The 22,784-nt window shown below is 31.5% G+C and overlaps 7 protein-coding genes and 1 pseudogene across 10 annotated transcripts; 4 read left to right on the forward strand and 4 right to left on the reverse strand.

The window, feature by feature from the left end:
- Positions 1-311: 311 nt before the first annotated feature.
- Rala (Ras-like protein A) lies at positions 312-6,366 on the reverse strand. 3 transcript variants are annotated; one of them, XM_012373817.2, is made up of 6 exons: positions 6,218-6,366; positions 4,818-4,936; positions 4,439-4,647; positions 4,141-4,315; positions 3,410-3,526; positions 312-2,301 (listed from the first exon to the last, which is right to left on the reverse strand). In XM_012373817.2, exons 2-5 carry the CDS (start codon positions 4,920-4,922, stop codon positions 3,410-3,412), a joined length of 606 nt encoding a protein of 201 aa, XP_012229240.1. In that variant the 5' UTR covers positions 4,923-4,936; positions 6,218-6,366; the 3' UTR covers positions 312-2,301. The 3 variants fall into 3 exon arrangements, with proteins under 3 accessions (XP_012229240.1, XP_012229241.1, XP_012229244.1); XM_012373818.2 differs by lacking the exon at positions 6,218-6,366 and adding an exon at positions 5,908-6,185; XM_012373821.2 differs by lacking the exon at positions 3,410-3,526 and having other exon boundaries at positions 6,218-6,364.
- Positions 6,367-6,401: 35 nt separating this feature from the next.
- On the forward strand, positions 6,402-7,637 carry LOC105676151 (peptidyl-tRNA hydrolase 2, mitochondrial). The gene is made up of 2 exons (XM_012373822.2): positions 6,402-6,681; positions 6,879-7,637. Exon 2 carries the CDS (start codon positions 7,006-7,008, stop codon positions 7,417-7,419), a length of 414 nt encoding a protein of 137 aa, XP_012229245.1. The 5' UTR covers positions 6,402-6,681; positions 6,879-7,005; the 3' UTR covers positions 7,420-7,637.
- Positions 7,638-8,930: 1,293 nt separating this feature from the next.
- On the reverse strand, positions 8,931-12,367 carry LOC105676147 (transmembrane protein 145). 2 transcript variants are annotated; one of them, XR_001101357.2, is made up of 6 exons: positions 11,377-12,367; positions 10,763-11,270; positions 10,500-10,637; positions 10,155-10,410; positions 9,651-10,077; positions 8,931-9,206 (listed from the first exon to the last, which is right to left on the reverse strand). XR_001101357.2 is itself a non-coding variant. In XM_012373814.2 (5 exons), exons 1-5 carry the CDS (start codon positions 11,754-11,756, stop codon positions 9,887-9,889), a joined length of 1,473 nt encoding a protein of 490 aa, XP_012229237.1. In that variant the 5' UTR covers positions 11,757-12,367; the 3' UTR covers positions 8,931-9,886. The 2 variants fall into 2 exon arrangements, 1 of the variants encoding a protein (XP_012229237.1); XM_012373814.2 differs by having other exon boundaries at positions 8,931-10,077.
- A 735-nt stretch (positions 12,368-13,102) lies between these two features.
- Positions 13,103-13,607, reverse strand: LOC105676152 (histone H3). The gene has a single exon (XM_012373823.2). It carries the CDS (start codon positions 13,544-13,546, stop codon positions 13,136-13,138), a length of 411 nt encoding a protein of 136 aa, XP_012229246.1. The 5' UTR covers positions 13,547-13,607; the 3' UTR covers positions 13,103-13,135.
- Positions 13,608-13,725: 118 nt separating this feature from the next.
- LOC105676148 (short/branched chain specific acyl-CoA dehydrogenase, mitochondrial pseudogene) lies at positions 13,726-17,098 on the forward strand (annotated as a pseudogene).
- A 1,438-nt stretch (positions 17,099-18,536) lies between these two features.
- Positions 18,537-19,396, forward strand: LOC105676149 (histone H1B-like). Its single transcript, XM_012373816.2, has one exon. The coding sequence runs from the start codon at positions 18,640-18,642 to the stop codon at positions 19,282-19,284; it is 645 nt and encodes a 214-aa protein (XP_012229239.1). The 5' UTR covers positions 18,537-18,639; the 3' UTR covers positions 19,285-19,396.
- A 1,781-nt stretch (positions 19,397-21,177) lies between these two features.
- Positions 21,178-21,686, reverse strand: LOC105676153 (histone H2A-like). The gene has a single exon (XM_012373824.2). It carries the CDS (start codon positions 21,593-21,595, stop codon positions 21,221-21,223), a length of 375 nt encoding a protein of 124 aa, XP_012229247.1. The 5' UTR covers positions 21,596-21,686; the 3' UTR covers positions 21,178-21,220.
- A 117-nt stretch (positions 21,687-21,803) lies between these two features.
- Positions 21,804-22,294, forward strand: LOC105676092 (histone H2B). Its single transcript, XM_012373696.2, has one exon. It carries the CDS (start codon positions 21,886-21,888, stop codon positions 22,255-22,257), a length of 372 nt encoding a protein of 123 aa, XP_012229119.1. The 5' UTR covers positions 21,804-21,885; the 3' UTR covers positions 22,258-22,294.
- Positions 22,295-22,784: the final 490 nt, after the last annotated feature.

Here is a 22,784-nt window from a genome sequence, read left to right on the forward strand (position 1 = left end):
CTAATTTTTATAATATTTTGATTCTAATAAAAATGATATCAACTTCGACAAGAATCACTTGATACTAAAACTTTACTTTTCAATGTATTTCATCGACTGGAATACTTAGAATCAATCAGAATTAATCCATCGCTCTTATTTAAGTGTCTCATAAATAAAAGAATTATTACTTTTTATTATACTTTTTCTTTCATGATGGTTTAAATATTTATTTGATTTATTTAAGCTACCTCTTCATATTTCAAATCGATCGTTAAATCAAATATATATTATTGGATAATGATGGAATAATAAATTAAGGTACGTTGAGATTACACATAAAAAGGCTTTTAATTTATGACAAAATAACAGTTCGAACATATAGAATTGCAATGATCTATACGTACACACACATATATATGCGCACGTGGATGGGTCGTGTGGCGTGCGCGTTCGTGTGTGTGTGTATGTGTATGACAAATATGGATATATAGTGTGTGTGTGATGTATATATATAATTACATCTAAATGCGTCGTAAAATTCTTCTAAATAATCTTAAAGTTTGATTGACTTTGTTACGTTATCAGTGAACACTTAAAAGGCACAATCAATGTCAACGGTATACAAAAGTATCAAAATTAAATACACAGATATAGTTTACTTGTTCTTCTTCCTCATAAAAAAACTTATTATAATATGTAAATTTTGGGAACTTTAATGATCATTGTGTAACTCGTCAAGTCACTTCAAAAATGTATTAAAATTTGTTTATATATATTTATATAAATATATTTATGCATATATATTTATATTTATGCATAAATATACCTCATAGAGGTAAAAATTTTATGAATAAGCGACTTAATTATATATATGTATGATCAGTCTCTAATTACAGTCTACTATGTTAGACATAAAAATTTATTTCATTATTACATCATAGCTTGATATTTCAATTGTGCGAGTAACGACGAATGTTAATTGTTACTGTAAAGTAAACCAGTACAATCTTTTATCCTAAAATCTTCTAATGAGATAATAAATCAAATTTTCTCATTAAATCTTCTTTTCTTTATTTATGTTTGCACATCACATACGTGATTATCTTTTCATATCTTAAAATCTAATCACGTATTGTTCGAAGAGCACAGAAATAACTATTAATGTAACATAATTGTATTTATTAGAAAATTCACTCACACGTACGATATATCAAACTATTATACCGTAACTAATGAAAAAAACTATAAAATGAAACGTACTGATGTATTAAAAACCTAATATATGAAGCACTACATATATAAACAAATATTATTTAATACAAGTTATAACAGTTTTCGTCACTTTACAGTGTTATTTGACTATTTCATAGTTTATCATAACTTTATTCAATATCAATATATTGTAAACCAGAATATCTAAAACATTTAATTCCATATTTACGTATTTGCACATAATTTTCGATAACATTTAAACAGAATAAAGAGTGCTGAAGTCATTAAAGGTTGTAAATAAGTAATACACACAGAAACATCAACTAAGAATGCAATTATTTTATTTCAACATGAACGTAATTACATTATTTGCACAAATAATATATCGGATAAACAAAACAAATATTCATAAAATATATCGTGAATCTTGTTATATTTTAAATTTTCTCAATTATATTAACATTAATTATGATTTCAGCACTCTAAAAACAATTTCATAAATAACCTTTTGTGTTTTTCTAATGATAATTCTGATATTATAAATATTGCACCGTAAATTTTGTGTTTTAATTCAAATTATATATCATAGGAATGCATTGAACAGTAATATAGTACGACAAAGAATGATAAATGTATTGCGATAAAAAATGTATTGCCATTAAAATCGTTTTTTTATAATTTCATAGAAAACATCAATTATAGTACATAATAATCTGTGAATATTTTAAATAGGAAACCAGACCAGTTATACATTACTACACAAAAAATAGAGAACACTTTTCAGATGCTCAACGTTCCCTATTTTTGTGGAGCGGTGAATAATACATATATAAATGTTATATATTAAATTGTATATGTTTTAAATGTGAATATATTCTACTTAAGAATATTCTGTATATCATACAATAAACAGCAAAAATTTCGTGTCATTTCACTGTAAAGTGTCAGAAAACTTTCGTTTCAATCTTCCGTATAACACAAACTACATATTGTTTATGTTTGTTATAGCAAGATGCAGCAGTTTGTTTTCTTCTTACGTTCACTTCCATCTCCCTGGTTTTCCTGTGCCTTGCGAGCAGCTATTGCTCGCATTAAATCAAAGAATACCTGCAATTTTATGAAATAAATATGTTTTTAATTATGCATTTGTGCAAACTAATTTTGTGAAACTTGCGCATTGATAATTAAAAACTAAAATGTACATCAATATAAAAAAAGCAATCAATAATCGTATTATTGTACATGTAAAATATATATTACATGTTATTTTAAAAGAAATTTATACGCATAAATAATATCATAAACATAAATCAATCGTTATCTCTTCCTATAAATATATTTTCTTTAATCATATTTTTCTTTGCTTTAGAGAAAAAGAAAGAGGAAGGAAGAAAGGGAGATAAATACAGATAAATAGATAGATAGATAGATAGATAGATAGATAGATAGATAGATAGATAGATAGATAGATAGAGAGAGAGAGAGAGAGAGATAGATAGATAGATAGATAGAGAAAGAAAGAAAGAAAGTATTTCTATTTCAAGAGAATATTTTATAAATAGCTTCATTCATAAAAAATTGCTGTATGTACAAATCCTAGATCGTTCTCAAAAATATGAAAACCTAACACAAATTTAACACAAAATTTCAATAAACATTTTAAAAAGGACTATCTTTCCAAGTAATTATATTTAATATTCTTCTTATATTTCATAACACAATAAAAAAAAACTTAAAAATGTATTTTCGTTGACTTATGAGTTGATTTATAATAGAATAATGTAACAATGTCACTAGAAGAACAAAAGGAGCAAACATGCTTTGCATAAGCTGTAATAAGCTCTGTAGATAAATGAGTGTTTTATTTTGCAAATACTTGTTAAACACGAAATATGAAATTTCTCAAATATGAATATGAATTTAAAGCAGAGTAAAAATAGAGATATGCAACGATGTTATGTATCTTTTGAAAATAATTAATATTAACATGTTCTATTAACATTTTACAAAAAGTGATTGCAAATAATAACTTGATTATACATTTTCATTGCATATCTGTAATAATGATAATAACGAGAATTGCATTAGATTAATAAAACTATTAACATTCCTTATACATTTTACACAAATACATACACAACTAATGTCGCCAAAACAAGAAATGCTACAATTCTCTCATAAAAAAATATAGTGCAAGAAAAAAAAAACGGCAAACCTATAGAATAATGCACTTCTTTTTCTTCCTCTTGGCACGGTCTTTACCTCGACCATTGCTTGCAGATTTATCTTCAATTTTACGTGACCTTATTTCACGCATCAAGTCGAAAAATACCTGCAAATGTGCAATGGATGCTATCTCAAAGCTTTAAGGCATATAAAATGTGCAATATGAAATAAACATTATATCCTTATTTGTAAAAGAGAACTGTGTGCACATAAGCAACAACACAACATACAGTTTTGTGCGTGTGTGTATGTGTGTTAACATTTAAATGTACATAGACTGCAGGATTAAGCTGATTTAAAAATGCATATTTCATGCAATCAATTCCTATAACATACATTACAATAAAAATAAAATTAAAAAAAGTGAAAGCCACAATAAGAGTACGTGTAAAAAAGCATTCAACATTTTCAATAATTTAACTACATAGATTGATATGTATGCATGTATGCTTAGACATTCTGCAGTGAAATATTTAATCTCATATTGTATTCCACTCTTAAAATTGGTATAAAATCCTACCTTAAAAAAAAAATTTTTCGTTTTCATAAAAATAAAATTAAGAATATTACAAACATATTAAAAAAAAACCAATAGAATTAAAGAGTAACATTAATAATTATACATGAATATAGTATTAATGTAAGAAATTATATACTTTTCACCATATCTCAACTGTTTTAAATAATATTAAACGAAATTATATATAACCAACACTTTACCTTATCCACATTTTCTTTCGTCTTGGCGCTTGTTTCTACGTAAGGAACACCCCATTGTTGAGACCTTGCTTGAGCTTCAGCTAGGCTAACCTTCCTCTTTTCTTGTAAATCACTTTTATTTCCCACTAATAAAAATGGAATGTTCTCATCATTTTTTACCCTGAGAATTTGTTCTCTATGAAAAAGGAAAAAATTTTTTCTGTTTATTTGAAATAATCTTACTATAAAACTGTTATAATTTTTTGTCTAGAAGTTTTACACTGGAAACTAACGATTAATGTCATTAAACTTTTCTCACCTAAATTCTTGTGTAGCTTGAAAGCTGTCATCTTCTGTTATTGAAAATACACAAAGAAATCCTTCTCCACTACGAAAGTAATTGTCTCGAATTGCCGCATAGTCTTCTTGTCCTGCAGTATCCAAGATATCTATTTGTACTTCTTCTCCGTCTAACACAACTTTTTTTCTGTAGGAATCTGCTTTTGTAGGTTCGTAATCTTCAACAAACTGATTTTAACATCAAGATTAGGATTAAAAAAACAAATTTTTATGTAATATAATGCTTAGAAATATATATTTAAAAAATATTACAGTATTTATAGAGAGACAAACGTGAAAAATAAATTATTTTTGTGAAATTAATAATACACATTTACTATAAAAGTGGATTTTTTTACCTCATCATACATAAACTGTAATGTAAGAGCAGATTTTCCAACACCTCCACTCCCAACCATTATGACTTTATGCATTGCTTGGGTGGCTCCTGGTTTCTTCGACATTTTGTGCTAATTACCTTCAATTGAGATAAAGTACCCATTAAATCATCTATATCATAATAGTATAAATTAACAAATTTTGTTGCTTGCAATGTCCAACATTTCTTAAATATAAGTACAGTTATTATGACATAATTTGTCCAATTAATTTATTTATTTGTATTATTCTTGCATTTCTTCAAAAGTGGAACTTTCTTTTGAATGATTATCTTAATCTAAAGTAGAGTAGAGTTAACAATGGCAGGATGTGAGAATTATGTTGTCAGTGTGAGAGATCTAAGACTAGGGTCAAGTACATATAGTTTTATGTACATGCTCATACATAATGTATCATTAAGACACATAATGCCCATAAGGAATAGATGGTATATAATATCCCCTATTTTTTTAAAGCATATAATTAAAAACATTTGTATTAATATATTTTTCAAAACAGAAATCTTTTTAAATATGTACCTCTATATTGAATATTTAAGATTGCTGTGTATCTTATATTTATTCTCTATGCAGAGAAAACTCTATATTTAGCATCAGTAGTTTACATATACCAAACAAATAGAAACAATATTTAAAACCCTTAAGATCAATATAAATAAGTTCAATCAATATAAATAAGTTCAATCAATATAAATAAGTTCAAATAAGAAATGTAATTTTATATATATATATATGTTATCCCTAACAATATATTAAACTAATATTCCTGACACATTGTTGTGAAATAATAAAAATATCATTATGATTATGTCATCAAAATGAAAAACAGAAACATAAGACTTATTAAATTAAATTAATGCACCTGCATACTGTAGCAATTGTTACACCTATATTTGCAATACATTGTTACAAATGTTCTAGACTCATTTTAATCTCGCTCATAATGATAAATCAAACACGAAACAAAAAGCACAACAATATAAAACACATTTCGTAAATTGTTTGTACCATAAACTTAATTCACTTCTTTCTACTTTTGCATTTCACTTACGAAAAGTTCAATATATCTGATCCTTGTAAATAATTGCAATGCGTAACACAAGGAATCGCAGTAGATGGTTGCGCGAAACCCGTCACAATTATCGAACGATACCGGTCGGAGCGAAAGAAATAAGAAGCTATCGCGGAATGTAACATGAGTAATAACGAAAAAGGCGGTGCCGTGTTCCCGGACAATAGCGATATTCGCGAAAGCCGAACGTTAGTTCGCCGATATTGGAAACTGTCGGACGCTTCGCGCCAACGTACTGCTGAGTCGCGCAAATACGCGATAACGAAGACACTGTCTCCTCGGTGAATACCTTTGAAAAGTTTTGGCCAAGCAGAATACACTGGCTCTACGCTTCGTAATGATGTCTCGCTGCAGTCGTCGCACGCGTTGGTTTACTTTCACGCAACCGATAGTTCTAACAGTTAAACATGGCGGCGTCTCGATCGCCGCACATCGTCCGCACCTCTTTTGTAAAAAGTTACGACCAGTTGCAGAATATTGCACCCGATTGTGAATGTAGCGGACGGGTGAAAATTGGACAAAAGTAACGTAACCTATAAAGTTAAGCATCACACGTGTACATTTCGTAAACATTTTTAAGCAATATTCATCGAATGATTCGTCTCAATGGTATAACTCGTATTCTTTTTATCTAAGCATCAATTGTGTAACATGACTGCCTCATTTAATGCCGATGCCGATATAGAAATTGAAGATCCTGTCGAGCGGATGTTGAAAAAGACCGGTTGCATAGAGTTACATTACCAAGTTCAAGTAATGTTAATTTATAATTGATTATCTATATTTATTTGTTTTAGCTTAGAATTTAGCTTAATCATTGTCTTTCCTAATTTTGATTCTAAAGAAATAATGAAACTTAGTTTAAAAACAACTGACTTATGAATTACGTTATACTGTTATGAATTAAGCTAGTTGTATTAACAATGTTTCCGTTTCTAAATTATTTTTAGGAATGTATAGCAGAGTATCGAGATTGGAGAAAATGCCAAGATAAAGTAAAAAAGTTTAAGGACTGTATGGCCGAACATATAAAGCAACAAGACTCGAAACTTAAGTAATTGTTGTCTGATTTTAGAAATGTTGTTGATAGGTAGATATATTAGATTTTTATTATCTTCTGCTTGGGATGGAAAAAATTGTAAAATGGTAATAGCGGTCCGGTCAGATATACGTATGGGAAAAGGCAAAATTGGTGCTCAGTGTGCTCATGCTGCGCTAGAATGCTGTCGCCAAACTTTAAATAATGAAAAGAAACAACAAATGTTTCATTCCTGGTTACAAATTGGACAACCTAAAATTGTTGTTGCAATACCAAACGAAGAAGAATTATTAATTTTAGCAGATAAAGCTGAACATGCTGGTTTAATTACTGCCATAATAAAAGATGCTGGTAAAACTCAATTAAAACCTGGTACAATTACAGTTTTAGGTATAGGACCAGGTTCCAATGAAGTTATTGATAGCCTTACGTCAAAATTAAGATTATTATAAATTTATATTAAACATTAATGTAGAAATGCAATATACACAAAAATTAAAATTGTCTGTTTTTTAACATTAAAATATATTATTAAATTTGAAATAAATAAACAGTATGGAACAAATAAAAGTATGATTGAAAAAAGTGACGTATAATTAGAAGTTTTTAGTGAAATACATTTTAGGAAAGAGAATCTGCCTTTTCATACAAAATAAAAATTTAAAAATTATTAATGACTTATCTTTTTAGGATATGCTGAATATAATTAATTTCTTTTCAGCATGTGTACATATATATGTGGAAAAAAATTTATTTTCAATTATAATTATAGCATCCCATCCATTTACTAAAGAGATCCATATTAATTATAGATACATGAAAAAATTTGATACACAAACTAGATGTATAAAACAACAGATATCAAAGAATCTAGTTTTATAATATACGTAATCTATCAAAATCTGACAAAAGGATATCTTCTTTTGTGCTCTTTTGGACTCTAATAATGTGATATAATAATAATAATTTTATTATATTAAAATAATATCTGCTGTTATTTTTTTCTATTTATCTATAAAAAGCGTCTCAAAAGATATTTGAAAATATTCATGATCTTTGGAAATAAATTGTATGTGTGTGTGTCTGTATACAGATGCATACACACCCACATACATATTATATTGGTATCCACGCAAACAATATACACATATCTAAATGTGCTCTTTAGTAAAATAACATATATTTAAAATTCTAAACACAACTTTGTCAAATTTTTTGAGAAAGAATAGACCACACTAAAATTGTTTTCGTTCAGTGCATATCAGAAATATAAATATATTGTGAAGATTCATTGATCTTATGACGCATGCATATATGCACTAAAATATTCTCAAGAGAATGTTTACAATATTATCTAAGTTATTACAAGATTGAGCAATAATAGTGTGTGACAAGAAGACGTTTCTAACTAGCGTAAATTCACACATCAGATCATATTCGTATTCTCGCAGCGTATGGATTTACTGAAATACAATTGAAAAAAATGTGATATATACTTTTTTACTCTGACATACAATAATTATCATTTCCAAAATATATATATACCTGATTAAAAAATTAGATTAATGATGAAAATTTGACAGATCAATAACTTTTCGTATAAAATTAAACAGAATAAAAGATATATGATAATATAAATAAAAAATAGTAATAAATATATGAACATTTTCTATACACGATGTCCCAAAAATATGAAATATTATTTCAATCATCGCTTTTTCGACCAACCTAAAGACCACTTTCTGATTAAATTTGAAATTTTATTTAATTAAAATTGGATAAAAAAATAATTTTATTATTTACTGGCTTATTTTCAATCGTAATTAATGCCATGACTTGAATCAGCCAAAGAATCTAGAGTTAAAAGAAAACGTAGTTTATAAAAAATTCTTTTGTATATATTATTTATCCCGCATACAATAAACTAATACTTAAATCACAGAATTTGAATCAAATTCTTACGAAAGTTATATAAGTGTTTTATTTTCCACCATTCTTATATTCAAGCGCACATCATAATATTCTTCGTATAGAGTAGATGTAGAGAGTAATTGCAAGATGTAATATAATGAGGAATTAAATGACATTAAAAATGTGTGCGTGTGTATATATATTATATATATATACACACACACACACATATATCTTATGAAATGTCATTAATCTTTACATGTACGATAGATCTTTCTTTCTTTTTTTGCAATATTTTTTTGTTCAACCAAAGATGTATATAGAATGGCTGAAATATATTATAGTAAAAATTAATATCTTAAATTCAAACTTATTTATGAATATGATATGAGTAAAATTACCGTTTAGAGAAAATTTGCAATATATATGTATATATACATATATGTGTGTGTGTATGAATTTGGAAATTGTGTAGTATATCGTTATATTTCATTAATTTTTATATCTTAGCATAATTATATTACACGAAAAATTAGGAAGAACTTTAGGAATATATGGTATAAGAATAGGCATCAATATTGTAAGATGCGTATTGTTCTTCAAGTGAGTATTGTACATTGTAATTCAAATTAGTAAATATTTAATAATATTTTGACTTTGTACATATAAAATTGCGAAGAATATAATTAATATTGCTATTTCTTTGTTACGCTAATTGTATGTCAAATCGAAAATCATGTTCATTTGTAGCATATACTCATATCATACTCACCACTTACTTTTGTTCTGTTTTGTTCACTCATTAACTTTGTATCTCACATGGCCGAATTTGATGAGTGATACATGTGTCTCTAATTATAGAATACGCATAAATATGCATATTTCAACTGCACATTAGATCCATATTATCCATTCTACTAGATTGACCATTTGGCAAATATACATCACATCATTCATAATTAAAACTGTCGTTTGTCAGTTTAATATTATATCTCCAGTGGACGAATATTAAGTAATTATTTTACTGAGTTCTGGCGGTTCTACATAATTATTTAATACATGTGGCGCTTCATTAAACTCGTCGAGTTCATCGCCATTGTCTGCGCCTTGCGCGAGTAAAAAGTATTGTTCACTCCTAGTGGGCCATAATAAATGAGCCATCACACAATAAGCAAAACAGTCAGCTGAATATGTTATACCTGAAAATTATTAAGGCGAATGTAGTACGAGAGACGCAGTTAAAAATAAATTTTTACATCCTACAAATTTTACTTACCTAGTAACAACTTAAACCTCCACAGTGCACTTACTTGAAGTGCTATCAGTGCTATAATGGGTAAATATATGAACCATACTAATGACGATGCACCAAAATGAAGAAGAAAGTTCAATTTTTGAGTATTATGCTCGTATGTCATGGTGTTTCGAAGTTCATATAAAAACCATATCATTATGGCACTTCGAAATAACAATATGAACCATCCTGGCCAAGTTTGATATTCATCTATGTCTTCAATAATGTCAACTTCTGTCTGTAAAAGATATAGTATGTCAAATAAATTTACACTTATTGCAAATTGACACATGTATAAATGATGTAGAGTAATAAACAATAAAATACCATATTCCAGACGTATAATAAGATGTGAACAACCCCATAACAAAACCATGTGGCAAACACCAATGGTTTCCAGGTTAATTCCATTCTCGTTACTGCCCAACCTTTTGCAAGTAAAAGCAATAACAACATAAACGATGTCTAAAAATATAAAAATAATTAACATCAAAATTGAAGTATTTAGCAAACTAGGTTAGTTTTAAATTTTGAAAAGAGTTATAGTATTTGCACACCAAATAAAATATTTAACAGAAGATGATTCTTACCCGTGACAAAATATCAAAAATATCACCTGCAACTTCTAATTGCTCATAGCCCACACCATCTAGTGCAAATTTCAACACGTGTATCAAGATTAAACATACTGCCACAAATTCTAATAATAAACTAGCAGTGAACAATCTTGTTACAGGATGCTTTTGCAACCTTACTGCGTACAATTGCAGTGGCACCAATATGATGTAACACATGAAAAACAATAAGTACAATTCGATGGTATCTTGTCTGTCATACGAGAACTGATAAGTCAAAGTATTTAGGCCACTGATATTCGGATTGCCATTTACTAGCCAGATATCATATTCCAACTCGTCATGCTTGCTGTAATGCTCCCACTGACAGGTTGTTTTGTTCCTATAGCATGCGACCAAGCTCATGTACCAAAATCGAGGTTGCCAGAAATCTTGTATAACATATGTGAATTGATGTCCTTTTACAATATTCCATACAGAATCTTCATCTGGGCAGAATTTATCTCGAGGGCACGGAACTCGCCTTCAAATACAAGTAAAATACATTTAACATTAATACAAGTACACCTCTCTCTCTCTTTTAAAAGTATGACCTCCAAAATATCACAGGCGAATTGCATACTGCATACCTTAAAAAGTCTTGACCTTCCTCGTTACAATGCGGATCGTAGGAACTCTTTTTCAGCGTGTTGAACATGTAGGCGCACGCAGTGCTCTTATCCGTCAATGTGCGATTACCATAATATTCTAGAAAATGACCGCGATCCAATATCGCGAGGGTGATCGGCACATCAAAGTCCGATTTTGCAGTTACATTGCCGAATATGTAACCGTACGAGTCTTTCTGTCTGTGACGATCGGTCTTCTGGAAGCCGAACTTTATGAGGAACCGAAAGAATTCCCTCGTGTCGAATGTGCCGGTGATGTGAGTAGAATGCACGTAATCTGGCTGAAGCGACAAGCAGAGTAGTACGCAAAAAATGCGTACCAGCTGCCAACAGCCGATCATTTTCCAGCGCGGATGCAATTGCCACTGTCGTCGGTTACCTGGCTTCGTCTTGACGCCTCAAGCTGCGAGTCGTCAAGAACCGACGGGCACCCTCAGCATTTTGTCGCGTGATATCGCGCACAGCTGTTACCGTTCGACAGGCAGCACGAACACTTTCCCACAAACGCTTTCATCGAGACGCTACGCGATCTTCGCAACACTTCCACTCCGACATTATCGTTGTCGCTACCGTTGACGATTTGCTCGGTGAGACATGAGAAATAATTGTCGAGCTCGTCCGTACGCGAAAGCGTTAATGACCCGCTGTGTGCTGTGTGTACTCACTCTCACTCTCTTTCTCTCTCTCGCACACAAAAACACACACGTTCAATCTCTCTTTCTCTCTCGCGCCATTTGAACTCGCCTTTTCCTATCGATTTTCTCCACCCAGCAGATCCGTCTGCTCCGAAGAGAAACTGTCGCTTCCTGACATCGCCATCGGTGATCTTTTTGAACATAGTGTGAGATCTGCAAACATCTCTTGAGATTTTCGCAATCGCACATTAAGAAATTCGAGAGAAATTCGAGAGAGAGAGGTTTTAAATAAACTTACGGCTAACATGTGCGATACAAGTTATGATACAGCGCAATTCGCTATACATTCTTTTGATCAGCAGACTTTCGCCATCTGCTAAAAATACACAATAAGACGATAATAGACACGATGATGCCGAGCTTGCGACTTAATTCGCCAATTAATTGCAAATCGCTTTTGTTACTAATAATAACGATTATAGTATATCGAATAATTATTTTCGTTATTTATAAAGTAAATATAGGATACTTGATTTATTGTAGTTGAAGACATTTCTTACAAATTACGAAATCTACATACACACAAGGATGAAAAGAGAATGATTGGTTACCTTCTGTCTCATCCGTGTGTGTAACCGATGTTACAAAGCCTGTTTAGCATGCATCACAAAATCGCGCCAAAATTATGCACCATTCTCATAACAAATCGCGCGGGAAACGCAAAAAATGTCTTTGCGCATAAAATGCATTATACATTTACATAAAGAACGATTTACGTATAAGTAAAATTATGATTTATGCAATGACATTAGGTATTTAGAAATTCTTGAAAAATAAGTTTTCAGTATTCACAAATTTTATTAAAAGATCGAATATCGATTACATTATTGATGTATAAAACAACGAAATAAAAATTAATTTTTATGGAAATTATGAAAGATTTAAATGAAGACTTGAGACTAGATTCACATGATTCTTGAAAATTGTAAAGTTGTAATAAGTGAAACTATCGTGGAAGACCAATAAACATTCCACGTAAAAGAACTTTTGGCCCTAAAAAGGGCCGTTTAGAAAGTATAATAATTTCAAGCACGTTCTCCACGAATTCTACGTGCCAATTGGATATCTTTAGGCATGATGGTAACCCTTTTGGCGTGAATCGCGCAAAGGTTAGTATCTTCAAACAAGCCTACGAGATAAGCCTCGCTTGCCTCCTGCAGAGCCATAACAGCTGAGCTTTGGAAACGGAGATCAGTCTTGAAATCCTGAGCGATTTCACGTACCAACCGTTGGAACGGAAGTTTACGGATTAATAATTCCGTGCTTTTCTGATAACGACGAATTTCACGAAGTGCCACTGTACCAGGACGGTAACGATGCGGCTTCTTTACTCCACCAGTTGCGGGCGCACTCTTACGCGCCGCTTTTGTCGCCAATTGTTTACGAGGAGCCTTGCCTCCAGTGGACTTGCGAGCAGTTTGCTTAGTTCTTGCCATCTTCGATACGAACGCTATGAACAGCAGAACGGCTTATAGCGATATAAATTCGTGCGTCTCGTCGTGTCATTATATAGCATGTGGATAGCATGTGAATAGCATGCTGATTGGCTAGTAAGATGATGGTGGGGATGCGATGCTGATTGGATAGCAAAATTGTAGTGGGAGAAGCTACGCTTCTGATGATCAAGGGTGATGTCACTACGCTCACTACGTTTCTTTATCCAGGTTGGAACGTGTCTAACTTGGAAATTTCTTGAACTTTTATTTATTATCTGCGCGTTTATAATGAATTCTATCATCTGTGATATATGTATATGTTTTGTATTTAGGAATGTTTAATTCTTTATTGAGTGCAAACCGAAAAATTTTGAAATTTTATCTGATTTTGTTGAAGTTGCTAAAGCATGTTACGATGTTAGTAGCTCTTTAGCCTCGGTCTATGTCAACTTATATCTTTTAAATGATAATTTCCTACTGTATTAAATAATGGGGTTAACATGTGTTGTGTTTGTTGTATAATTTATGCATCTAGTGATATAGCAATTCAGTATTGACATTCTCGTGCTGTGTGATAAACAACATTGTGCTAAAAAAAATAATTGCATTTGTTTGTTATATTTTTTAAACTTTTTCTACATATTTCTATTTAAAAACTTTTTCAACTGAAAAAAATACACGTTGTACACATAACATATAATGCATATTGAGACTTTGATGTCAAACTGAAAGCTATAACAATATAAAATTATTTATAAATACTATACTTCAGCAATCTAGTTCTCATTTATATATGAAAAGTTATTTATTTATTTATCTATTGTTGAGAATAATTTTAATTAAATAGATTTACGATAAAGAGTAAAAAAAGAGATGTGTTCGCAATGTATAAAACTCAACAGTTACTACATTATTTTTAAAATCATCTCAATTTTGTATACCCAGTTGTAGATAAATTTTTTGTACAAATTTTTCATTAATGCAAGTTGTTCAACAAGACAGAAAAATGAAATATCGAATCAGATATAATTTATAAAGCGTTGTATTATTTCTCTGCTGTTACCATCTCATTATTTAATGAAGAGTTGTTCGAAATACAGTATCTCTTCATGGTCCGTGCGACAAATATTGAAATTAAATGCCATGTCATATGCTATTTTATATGCGTGTACTAACGTAACAGCAACCAGTTGTCTTCAGCGAGCCGAGTAGAGCGATATTACTCGTCTCATTATCAATTTACTGATTAACAATTGTGTCGGGGTTTTATCTATTATATTTGAACATTGGATTTGTTTCTTTCTATTTCCTCGAAGAAGATAGCTTCATCATGTATCCATCTGTTTTACACATGCGTTGTATGCGACAACTAATTGCAACGCGCAAATTACACTTACACGCGTCGCGTATGCAGCACTGTGTAGGTCCTCTTACACATTTTACAGACGACGAGCTTATGACGAAGGAAACGGTCGCTAAACTGGCCAAGGAAGAAATCGCTCCACTTGTACGAAAAATGGAAAAGCAAGGGAGAATAGACGACAGTGTGTTTCAGAAGCTCTTTGAAAATGGTCTAATGGGTATCGAGATCCCGACAGAGTACGGTGGAGTAGGGAGCAATTTTATGAGCACAATTTTAACTATAGAAGAAATCGCTAAAGTTGACATGGCAGTATCCGTTTCGGTTGACATCCAAAACACTTTGATAAATTCACTCATTCTTAAAGTGGGATCCGACAAACAAAAGCACAAGTATTTATCTAGATTAGCACGGGACTTTGTGGGTAGTTTTTGCCTAACGGAACCTGGTTCAGGGTCGGATGCTTTTTCTCTAAAGACTGAAGCCAAGAAAGATGGTGCCGAATACGTGATCAATGGTACAAAGATGTGGATCTCAAATTCCGACGTGGCGCGAGTCTTCGTACTTTTCGCTAATGCAAATCCTTCCGCCGGTTATCGTGGCATTACGACCTTCCTCGTCGATCGAGACACGCCCGGTTTGACGGTAAATAAACCCGAGGATAAAATGGGCATCAAGGCATCGGGTACTTGCATGGTTCATTTCGATAACGTTCGAATACCCGAGGACAATCTGTTAGGGAAGTTTGGACATGGATATAAGTATGCGGCTGGATTTTTGAACGAGGGTAGGATCGGTGTCGGAGCACAGATGATCGGCGTGGCGCAGGGATGCCTGGACGCGACTATACCGTACACGTTGGAAAGGAAGCAATTTGGAAAGAGTGTTTTCTCTTTCCAAGCTCTGCAACATCAAATAGCTCAATTGGTAACGGAACTAGAGTGCGCTAGATTGCTCGTTTACAACGCAGCAAGAATAGTAGAAACTAAGAAAGACGTGATGAAGGAAGCGGCTATGGCGAAGTTTGTTGCATCTGAGACTGCATGTCGTGTCACTGCGAAATGTATAGATTTTATGGGAGGCGTTGGCTTTTCTACTGATTTCCCTCAAGAAAAGTATTACAGGGATTCAAAAATTGGTACTATTTATGAGGGTACAAGCAATATACAACTATCGACGATTGCAAAATGTATCCGTGAGCAATACTCTTAAACAATGAGAAGTATAATAATTTTTCAAAATATGATTATATACATTTATTATTAATATTTATCACATTTTTCAAAAATACCTTATATATAATATTAGAAGTATAGTTTTTTGTATCAACTTTTCTGTATCAAGTTATCAAGTTAAAAGCAACCTTGGAAAATTTATTACAAAAGTAAATATATATTATTCCCGAAAAGGAGCAATACAGTTAAATGCAGCATTATATGAATGAAAATATGATTGATTTCTTTATATTAAATATAATTAGTAATTGTGCTTTCTTTAATTTTATGTGAAAGATTCTTTCTACTTTCTTATGTTTTAACTTCCTATATTCTTTCTTGCGTAGTTTTATAACAAGAGAAAAACATGAATGTTAAAGACGTTTTATGTGTATTCCAATTGTAAATAATTATAAAATTCTAATTATAAATAAGTAAAAAGTATGTACAACTAACCTGTTTTATGTAGAGTATACTGATGTGGGATCTGATATAGTTTTATAAAATATTAATTTAACATTTTTTATGCTTACATATGTATATGTGTATGTATTGTACATATATGTGTATACATATACATATACATATGAACAGTAACATGAGACTCTCTAAGCAATTATAATTAATTGTTAATTTGCAGTTGTGAATAAAAGTAGTGTTATTACGATTATTACGAATGCATAATTCATCAATACACGTAACACGGTTCTTTAACACTTACTTATTGTCACTTACTTACTGTTTTGTATTTTTTTATGGATTAATCTTATTAAATTACATAAGTTACATATATATGTTACATGTTGCGTTAAAAATACAGTAATATGTCAAATAAATAAGTGATATGTATACATGTGTAATTAATTGTATATATCAAGATGTAATACTATGTTTGTACTTCAATTTATTTTGTAAATTTATAAAAAAAAACCGAAAAAATTTGTAATTAATAATATATGCTGCAAACAATAATATAAATCTGTTTTTTGTACTTTATTATTGTCCACAAATATTTCTAATTGTTCTATAACCCTTGCGCTTATTTTTGTCTGTTTTATCAGTACTATGTACTTTATGCAATATGCAATACTTTATGCATATTTAATATAGCTGAATATATTGTTAACAAATTCTGAATTGTAAAATAATCTATGGATCTATTAAAAAAATATCGAACAAATTGGAAATTTAGCTACATATTACAAATGGGTGGATGAATAGAGTATAACAAATGTATTTTTATACGCGTGTTATAATATTTTTTTCCTTACAATACGATTGAATGTGTAACTTTGTCTTCAATTTTTCTATTTTATTTGGCAAATATTCTACAAACGTAAATAATTGGATGATACATTTTACTGTATTCTTGAGTACAATTATTCTATTGTTTTGCCGATACTGCATATGCTCCACGTGAAATATGGCATTAGTTTTTTTTTTTTTAATGTAACAAATGTTACGTGCAAAGACATTATTTGGATGTTATTTAATGGTAATATTAATTTTCGACAAGTTTTGTACTATTTTTCCATACACCAATGCAAAACTATGGAATGCAATAAAACAAATGACGTATCCGCAGCAGTCTGTATAACCTTTAATATAATACTCCGCAATTCAAGATTATATTGTTTCTTTAAGAATGCACGATTAAAATTATTATTTTTATCTCACTAACGATTATAATCGCACGTTACAAAGAATTATGCTAACTAAAAAAATGCATTACTGTAATAATTTTTTCTATACATGTCGAACAGAATAGACGACGTATTCATATGATAAACTGCGCAGTATTCGCTGGTCAGCTTGCCAAACAGGTATTATAGAATTGATTTTCTGGATGACTGATAACATTTATTGTAAACGTCATGATAAACATTAATAAAAATTTAATTGTGAAATTCATTGATTTGCATTATATACCATTTAGCTATGAAGTAACAAGGCTATTTGCCTCGTGCACCTTAGAAGCGCGCGTATCCCGAAAGCGTGGGATTTAAGCTTCTTATTTTTGGAATAGAGATCGATATCATTCGGAAACGATTAATCAAAAACACGGGGCTGTCCTGTCGCAACATCTTCTCTGGAGCATAATACCGGAAATATTTCGAGAAAAGCTTAATTTTTATGTTTTTCTGTCGCGTATGCTATCAGCACGAAAAGACACGAGCGACGAAATTCTATTGTGAACAAAAATGGACGATCGCGGAAGCGTTCGGGGCAATCTAAAACAAAACTACATGCACATGGCTATGAATCAATTACTTTTGCAAATTTTGAACCACGTTAATTTTAGAGAAATCATGCGGCGAAGTCAAAGTACATTTACTGCTCTGTCATTTTCTACGAAACTAACGGGTCGACATCTTGGGTAGGTCTCTCTCCATGGTCCGCGCGCCAGGTATTAAAGTCAGTCAGGTTTTGTGTTCATAAATGACAATCTGATTATTCTGTATCTCGTGGGATATCAAGACACAGACGATCGTTTTGTACGCGATATTCATTCGTTGAAAATGGAGGACAAAGTTAATACTGGAAGCGCAGCAGTTAACGCTGAGAGCAATTCTACTCCCGCTAAGAAAGCTAGCAAGAGCAAGATCAAGTCGAATCAGCAAAAGAAGTCGCAGCCACCAACTTCGGAGATGGTAACAGCAGCTATTAAAGATCTGAAGGACCGCAAGGGTTCTTCTCTTCAAGCGATCAAAAAATATATTGTCGCCAATTACAAAATGGATGCTGAGAAGGTTGCACCATTTATCAAGAGATACTTGAAGACTGCTGTTACATCGGGTGCTGTCGTACAAACCAAGGGTAAAGGCGCCTCTGGATCTTTCAAGCTGCCCAAGCCTGCAGGGAAGGTGCAACGTACTCCCAAAGCCGAAACCAGAAAAACTACGATAGAGAAGAAGATCGCTGCAGCACGGAAAGCAGCCGTTGCAAAGAAACCGGCTACTGCTAAAAAAGCTGCCGCTGGTAGTCCGAAGAAACCAGCTCAGAGGAAAGCTACTAAACCTGCTGAAAAGAGTAAAGCTGCTGCGGAGACGAAATCACCATCAAGAGCTAAGAAAACCGTAAAGGCACCTGCGGCGAAGACGAAGACGCCCAAACCGAAGAAAGCTACTGCAGCGAAAGCCGTGAAAAGCACAGGAAAAAAATAATTATTCTTTGCAGAATACTCGCTACAATTACAACTGGCCCTTTTCAGGGCCCTAAATTATTTTTAACAGAACATTTTCGAAAAAATCGCAATTAATATATGTATATCCCCCATTCTTTACCTTTAATTCTACAGATTTATTTCAATAGTTAGAAATATTTTAATTTTTCATTCAGAAATATGATTTCTAATTATGTTACTTTTTACATCTATAATTTTTAGTTACTATTATAAACATTTTATATTCTACGAAAATTTAGAAGTATAATTATATATAAAAATAAAATAATTCGAATAGAAAATGAATTTAAAACGTTTTTAAAAAGAGGTTTCAGATATTTGTATTTTTTACTTAGATATTTGCGTCAAAAGAATTTTTATATTTTTCTCAGTTTTTCATTTGCTAGACAATAGGTTATGTGTACTGATATCTATTAATATAAATGAATAATCATACCAATTAATCATATTTAACATGTGATGCAAACATGAAATATTAGTGCGGTTTGATACAAGCAGCATCCAGTTGATTTTATTGCACTTTAGCTAACTCTAAAACTAAACGCATGTATGCCTCAATATTTTAGGAGGTGAACGCGAGTTAAACGCTATCGCGTTATCGCATTTGCAATTAGACCGCAATTGATTTGCAATCAGATCAACTTGTTATTTAATAGCAGTAAAAAAGGAATATATGTATGCAATTAGAATTCTCCATCATTTTGTCAAAAGACGACATGGATTTTTCCAATATTCACATAAAAGTTATGTATAATGTAAATAAGATTCAAATTAAAATTTTTTTGATATACAAAATGTTTTATGAAAGCAATTTGTCAATCAATCAAATTACAAATTAATCAATAGTAAGTTATGTTCCAAAATTTAATAGGCTTTAGTTTAATAGAGATTTATATGACATGAAACGATATAGTAAGTATAATTATTAATTCATAAATTGTGACTATAGCAACTCAAAGGATGTTCTAACGCAAAGATCATATTGTGGCTCTAAAAAATTATTTTGATTAATAAACTCGATTGTTTATACGTTTTACATTTAATTAACCATCAAAATTCATATAGTTTTTCCTTTGACGCTACAGTGCATAGACATTCACAATTGTCACTGCTTATTTCTTAGCACGTTCAATGTAAGTAATCGCCAATGTCATGAATGACATTTTGAAGAAAAATCTTCAGTCCACCTGTTTCCTCGTAACATTTTCTTTACACGTCTAGTCAGTTGAATGGATGATTTAATGATACTCTGGATATTATCACACAAAACTTTTCTGTGATCCTTTGCTCCTCTTTATACTCATGTTTTAAAAATTTACTCTTTTATACGCAAGTCTAGCTTATTCCTAATCAATAGTGTGCTGAATCAATTAATGACGAGAAATAGTGATAAGAGCGATATGGAATAATCTTTGAAATAAATTTTTCTTTACTATTAATTGTATTTCTTGGTTTTCTCGTATAAACAAAGTACCAAATAGCTATTTTTATAGGCGAAGCTTCAAAAGACAAAATGATAGTTTATCAATATATTTTTAATATATATAAAAGACAATTCTCAAAAGTACTTCACAAATCTACTTGACAAATTCGGAAAGAATCAAGATGAAATACATAAATGTAATCATTGAAAAAGATAAAATTTATAAATAATGTAGCTATAAATTTGTCTTACCTTTTTTATAGCTATAATCCTATTTTTTATTATAATTAGCTTCAAAGTTGAGTAATATTAGATTTTTTTAAACGCTTCAGTACCTAAGTGCAAAATTCAATAATATAAAAATATACGTTAATGATGTGAAGATAAATAAATGAAAATATATCGAGAATAAATTATATACAAATGAGAGATTTTCTTCGTATAAGAAAGTTATGGCCCTAAAAAGGGCCGTTTATTTGATGTTGAGCTGTAGTTAAGCTTTCTTCTCGGTTTTTTTTGGCAACAAAACCGCTTGAATATTTGGTAGAACACCACCCTGGGCAATGGTAACGCCAGAAAGTAACTTATTCAATTCTTCGTCATTACGGATGGCCAATTGCAGATGTCTAGGAATAATTCTGGTTTTCTTGTTATCGCGTGCAGCATTTCCTGCCAATTCCAATACTTCCGCAGCAAGATATTCCATCACCGCCGCTAGATAAACCGGAGCACCGGCACCGACACGCTCAGCATAATTTCCTTTGCGCAGAAGTCTGTGGATACGTCCAACAGGGAATTGCAGACCAGCACGGTTGGAACGTGACTTCGCCTTTCCTTTCGCTTTCCCACCTTTTCCGCGACCAGACATGACTGTAGCAATACAATAAAAACTCCTGTAGCGATGCGCAACGAACGATGCTTCGACTCGTTATGTCGGCGGAGGGAACTTTCGTCGCTATTTATGGCACAAAGCGGCACTTGGAACGACCAATGACGTGCGAGATGCGCGACGATTGGCATTGGTGCGACAAGCGATTGGTGCGCCACCATTGCCATTCTATCGTATATAAGAGCCTTGCATTTCAGTTTCTCCAATACTTTTCGGGATACCGTCTCAGCAGTCACGTGCACGGCGCTTATACGAAAAATTGAGAAATCATGCCACCCAAGGCGAGCGGCAAAGCTGTGAAGAAAGCCGGAAAGGCTCAGAAGAATATTAGCAAGACCGACAAGAAGAAGAAGAGGAAAAGGAAGGAGAGTTACGCTATTTATATATACAAAGTGTTGAAGCAAGTACATCCGGATACTGGAATTTCTAGCAAAGCTATGAGCATCATGAACAGTTTTGTTAATGATGTGTTTGAGCGAATTGCTGCTGAAGCATCACGTTTGGCGCATTACAATAAACGATCAACTATTACTTCTCGGGAAATCCAAACTGCTGTTAGGCTTTTGCTACCTGGAGAATTGGCTAAACACGCTGTGAGTGAAGGTACTAAGGCTGTCACCAAATACACCAGCTCTAAGTAAATTATCTGAGGACAACGGCCCTTATCAGGGCCACAAATTTCTTTATAACGTTTGACATTCTTGCACTATAAACATTTCTAAAATATATAAACTTGCAAAATTACCCATTGTAAAAATTTTTGTATAGTTTCGTCTTCAAGTGTACCATTTTTTTGCTACGTTATTTTAAGTATGTCACAGTTACATGAACATGTACTTTCTCAAGTAAAAACGCAAATGCAGATGAACAAGAAGCATGGCATGATATTACAAGTAAACTATATCTACTTCTGATGCTAAATTTTTCAAATTTGCTAAATAAAAACAATTTCTTATTCATAATAATTAATCAATTTAATATTTCAAATATTCTTCCACATTGTCAAATAAATGAGTATTATTTCATACTAAAATTAAAAATATTTTTTAATAGGCTCTTCATTAAATAAAATTAAAAACTAATATACAAAGCTAACATAGAGCCGAGCAGGAACTTTATGCTCAAGATTTATTATTTATAATAATGTAAGCCAATAACACATACGTTT

Source organism: Linepithema humile, chromosome 5 (genome assembly GCF_040581485.1).
Source record: "Linepithema humile isolate Giens D197 chromosome 5, Lhum_UNIL_v1.0, whole genome shotgun sequence".
NCBI lineage: Eukaryota > Metazoa > Arthropoda > Insecta > Hymenoptera > Formicidae > Linepithema > Linepithema humile.

Coding starts and splice junctions, on each gene's coding strand:
- Rala (XM_012373817.2), bottom strand. CDS start 4,922: ATGTCGAAGAAACCAGGAGCCACCCAAGCAATGCATAAAGTCATAATG. Junction 4,648..4,817: donor TACAGTTTATGTATGATGAG/GTAAAAAAATCC, acceptor TGTTAAAATCAG/TTTGTTGAAGATTACGAACC. Junction 3,527..4,140: donor CGAAAGAAAATGTGGATAAG/GTAAAGTGTTGG, acceptor GCACATTTGCAG/GTATTTTTCGACTTGATGCG.
- LOC105676151 (XM_012373822.2), top strand. CDS start 7,006: ATGTTGTTGATAGGTAGATATATTAGATTTTTATTATCTTCTGCTTGG.
- LOC105676147 (XM_012373814.2), bottom strand. CDS start 11,756: ATGATCGGCTGTTGGCAGCTGGTACGCATTTTTTGCGTACTACTCTGC. Junction 10,638..10,762: donor TTTTTGATATTTTGTCACGG/GTAAGAATCATC, acceptor TTATATTTTTAG/ACATCGTTTATGTTGTTATT. Junction 10,078..10,154: donor GAGGTTTAAGTTGTTACTAG/GTAAGTAAAATT, acceptor AATAATTTTCAG/GTATAACATATTCAGCTGAC.
- LOC105676152 (XM_012373823.2), bottom strand. CDS start 13,546: ATGGCAAGAACTAAGCAAACTGCTCGCAAGTCCACTGGAGGCAAGGCT.
- LOC105676149 (XM_012373816.2), top strand. CDS start 18,640: ATGGAGGACAAAGTTAATACTGGAAGCGCAGCAGTTAACGCTGAGAGC.
- LOC105676153 (XM_012373824.2), bottom strand. CDS start 21,595: ATGTCTGGTCGCGGAAAAGGTGGGAAAGCGAAAGGAAAGGCGAAGTCA.
- LOC105676092 (XM_012373696.2), top strand. CDS start 21,886: ATGCCACCCAAGGCGAGCGGCAAAGCTGTGAAGAAAGCCGGAAAGGCT.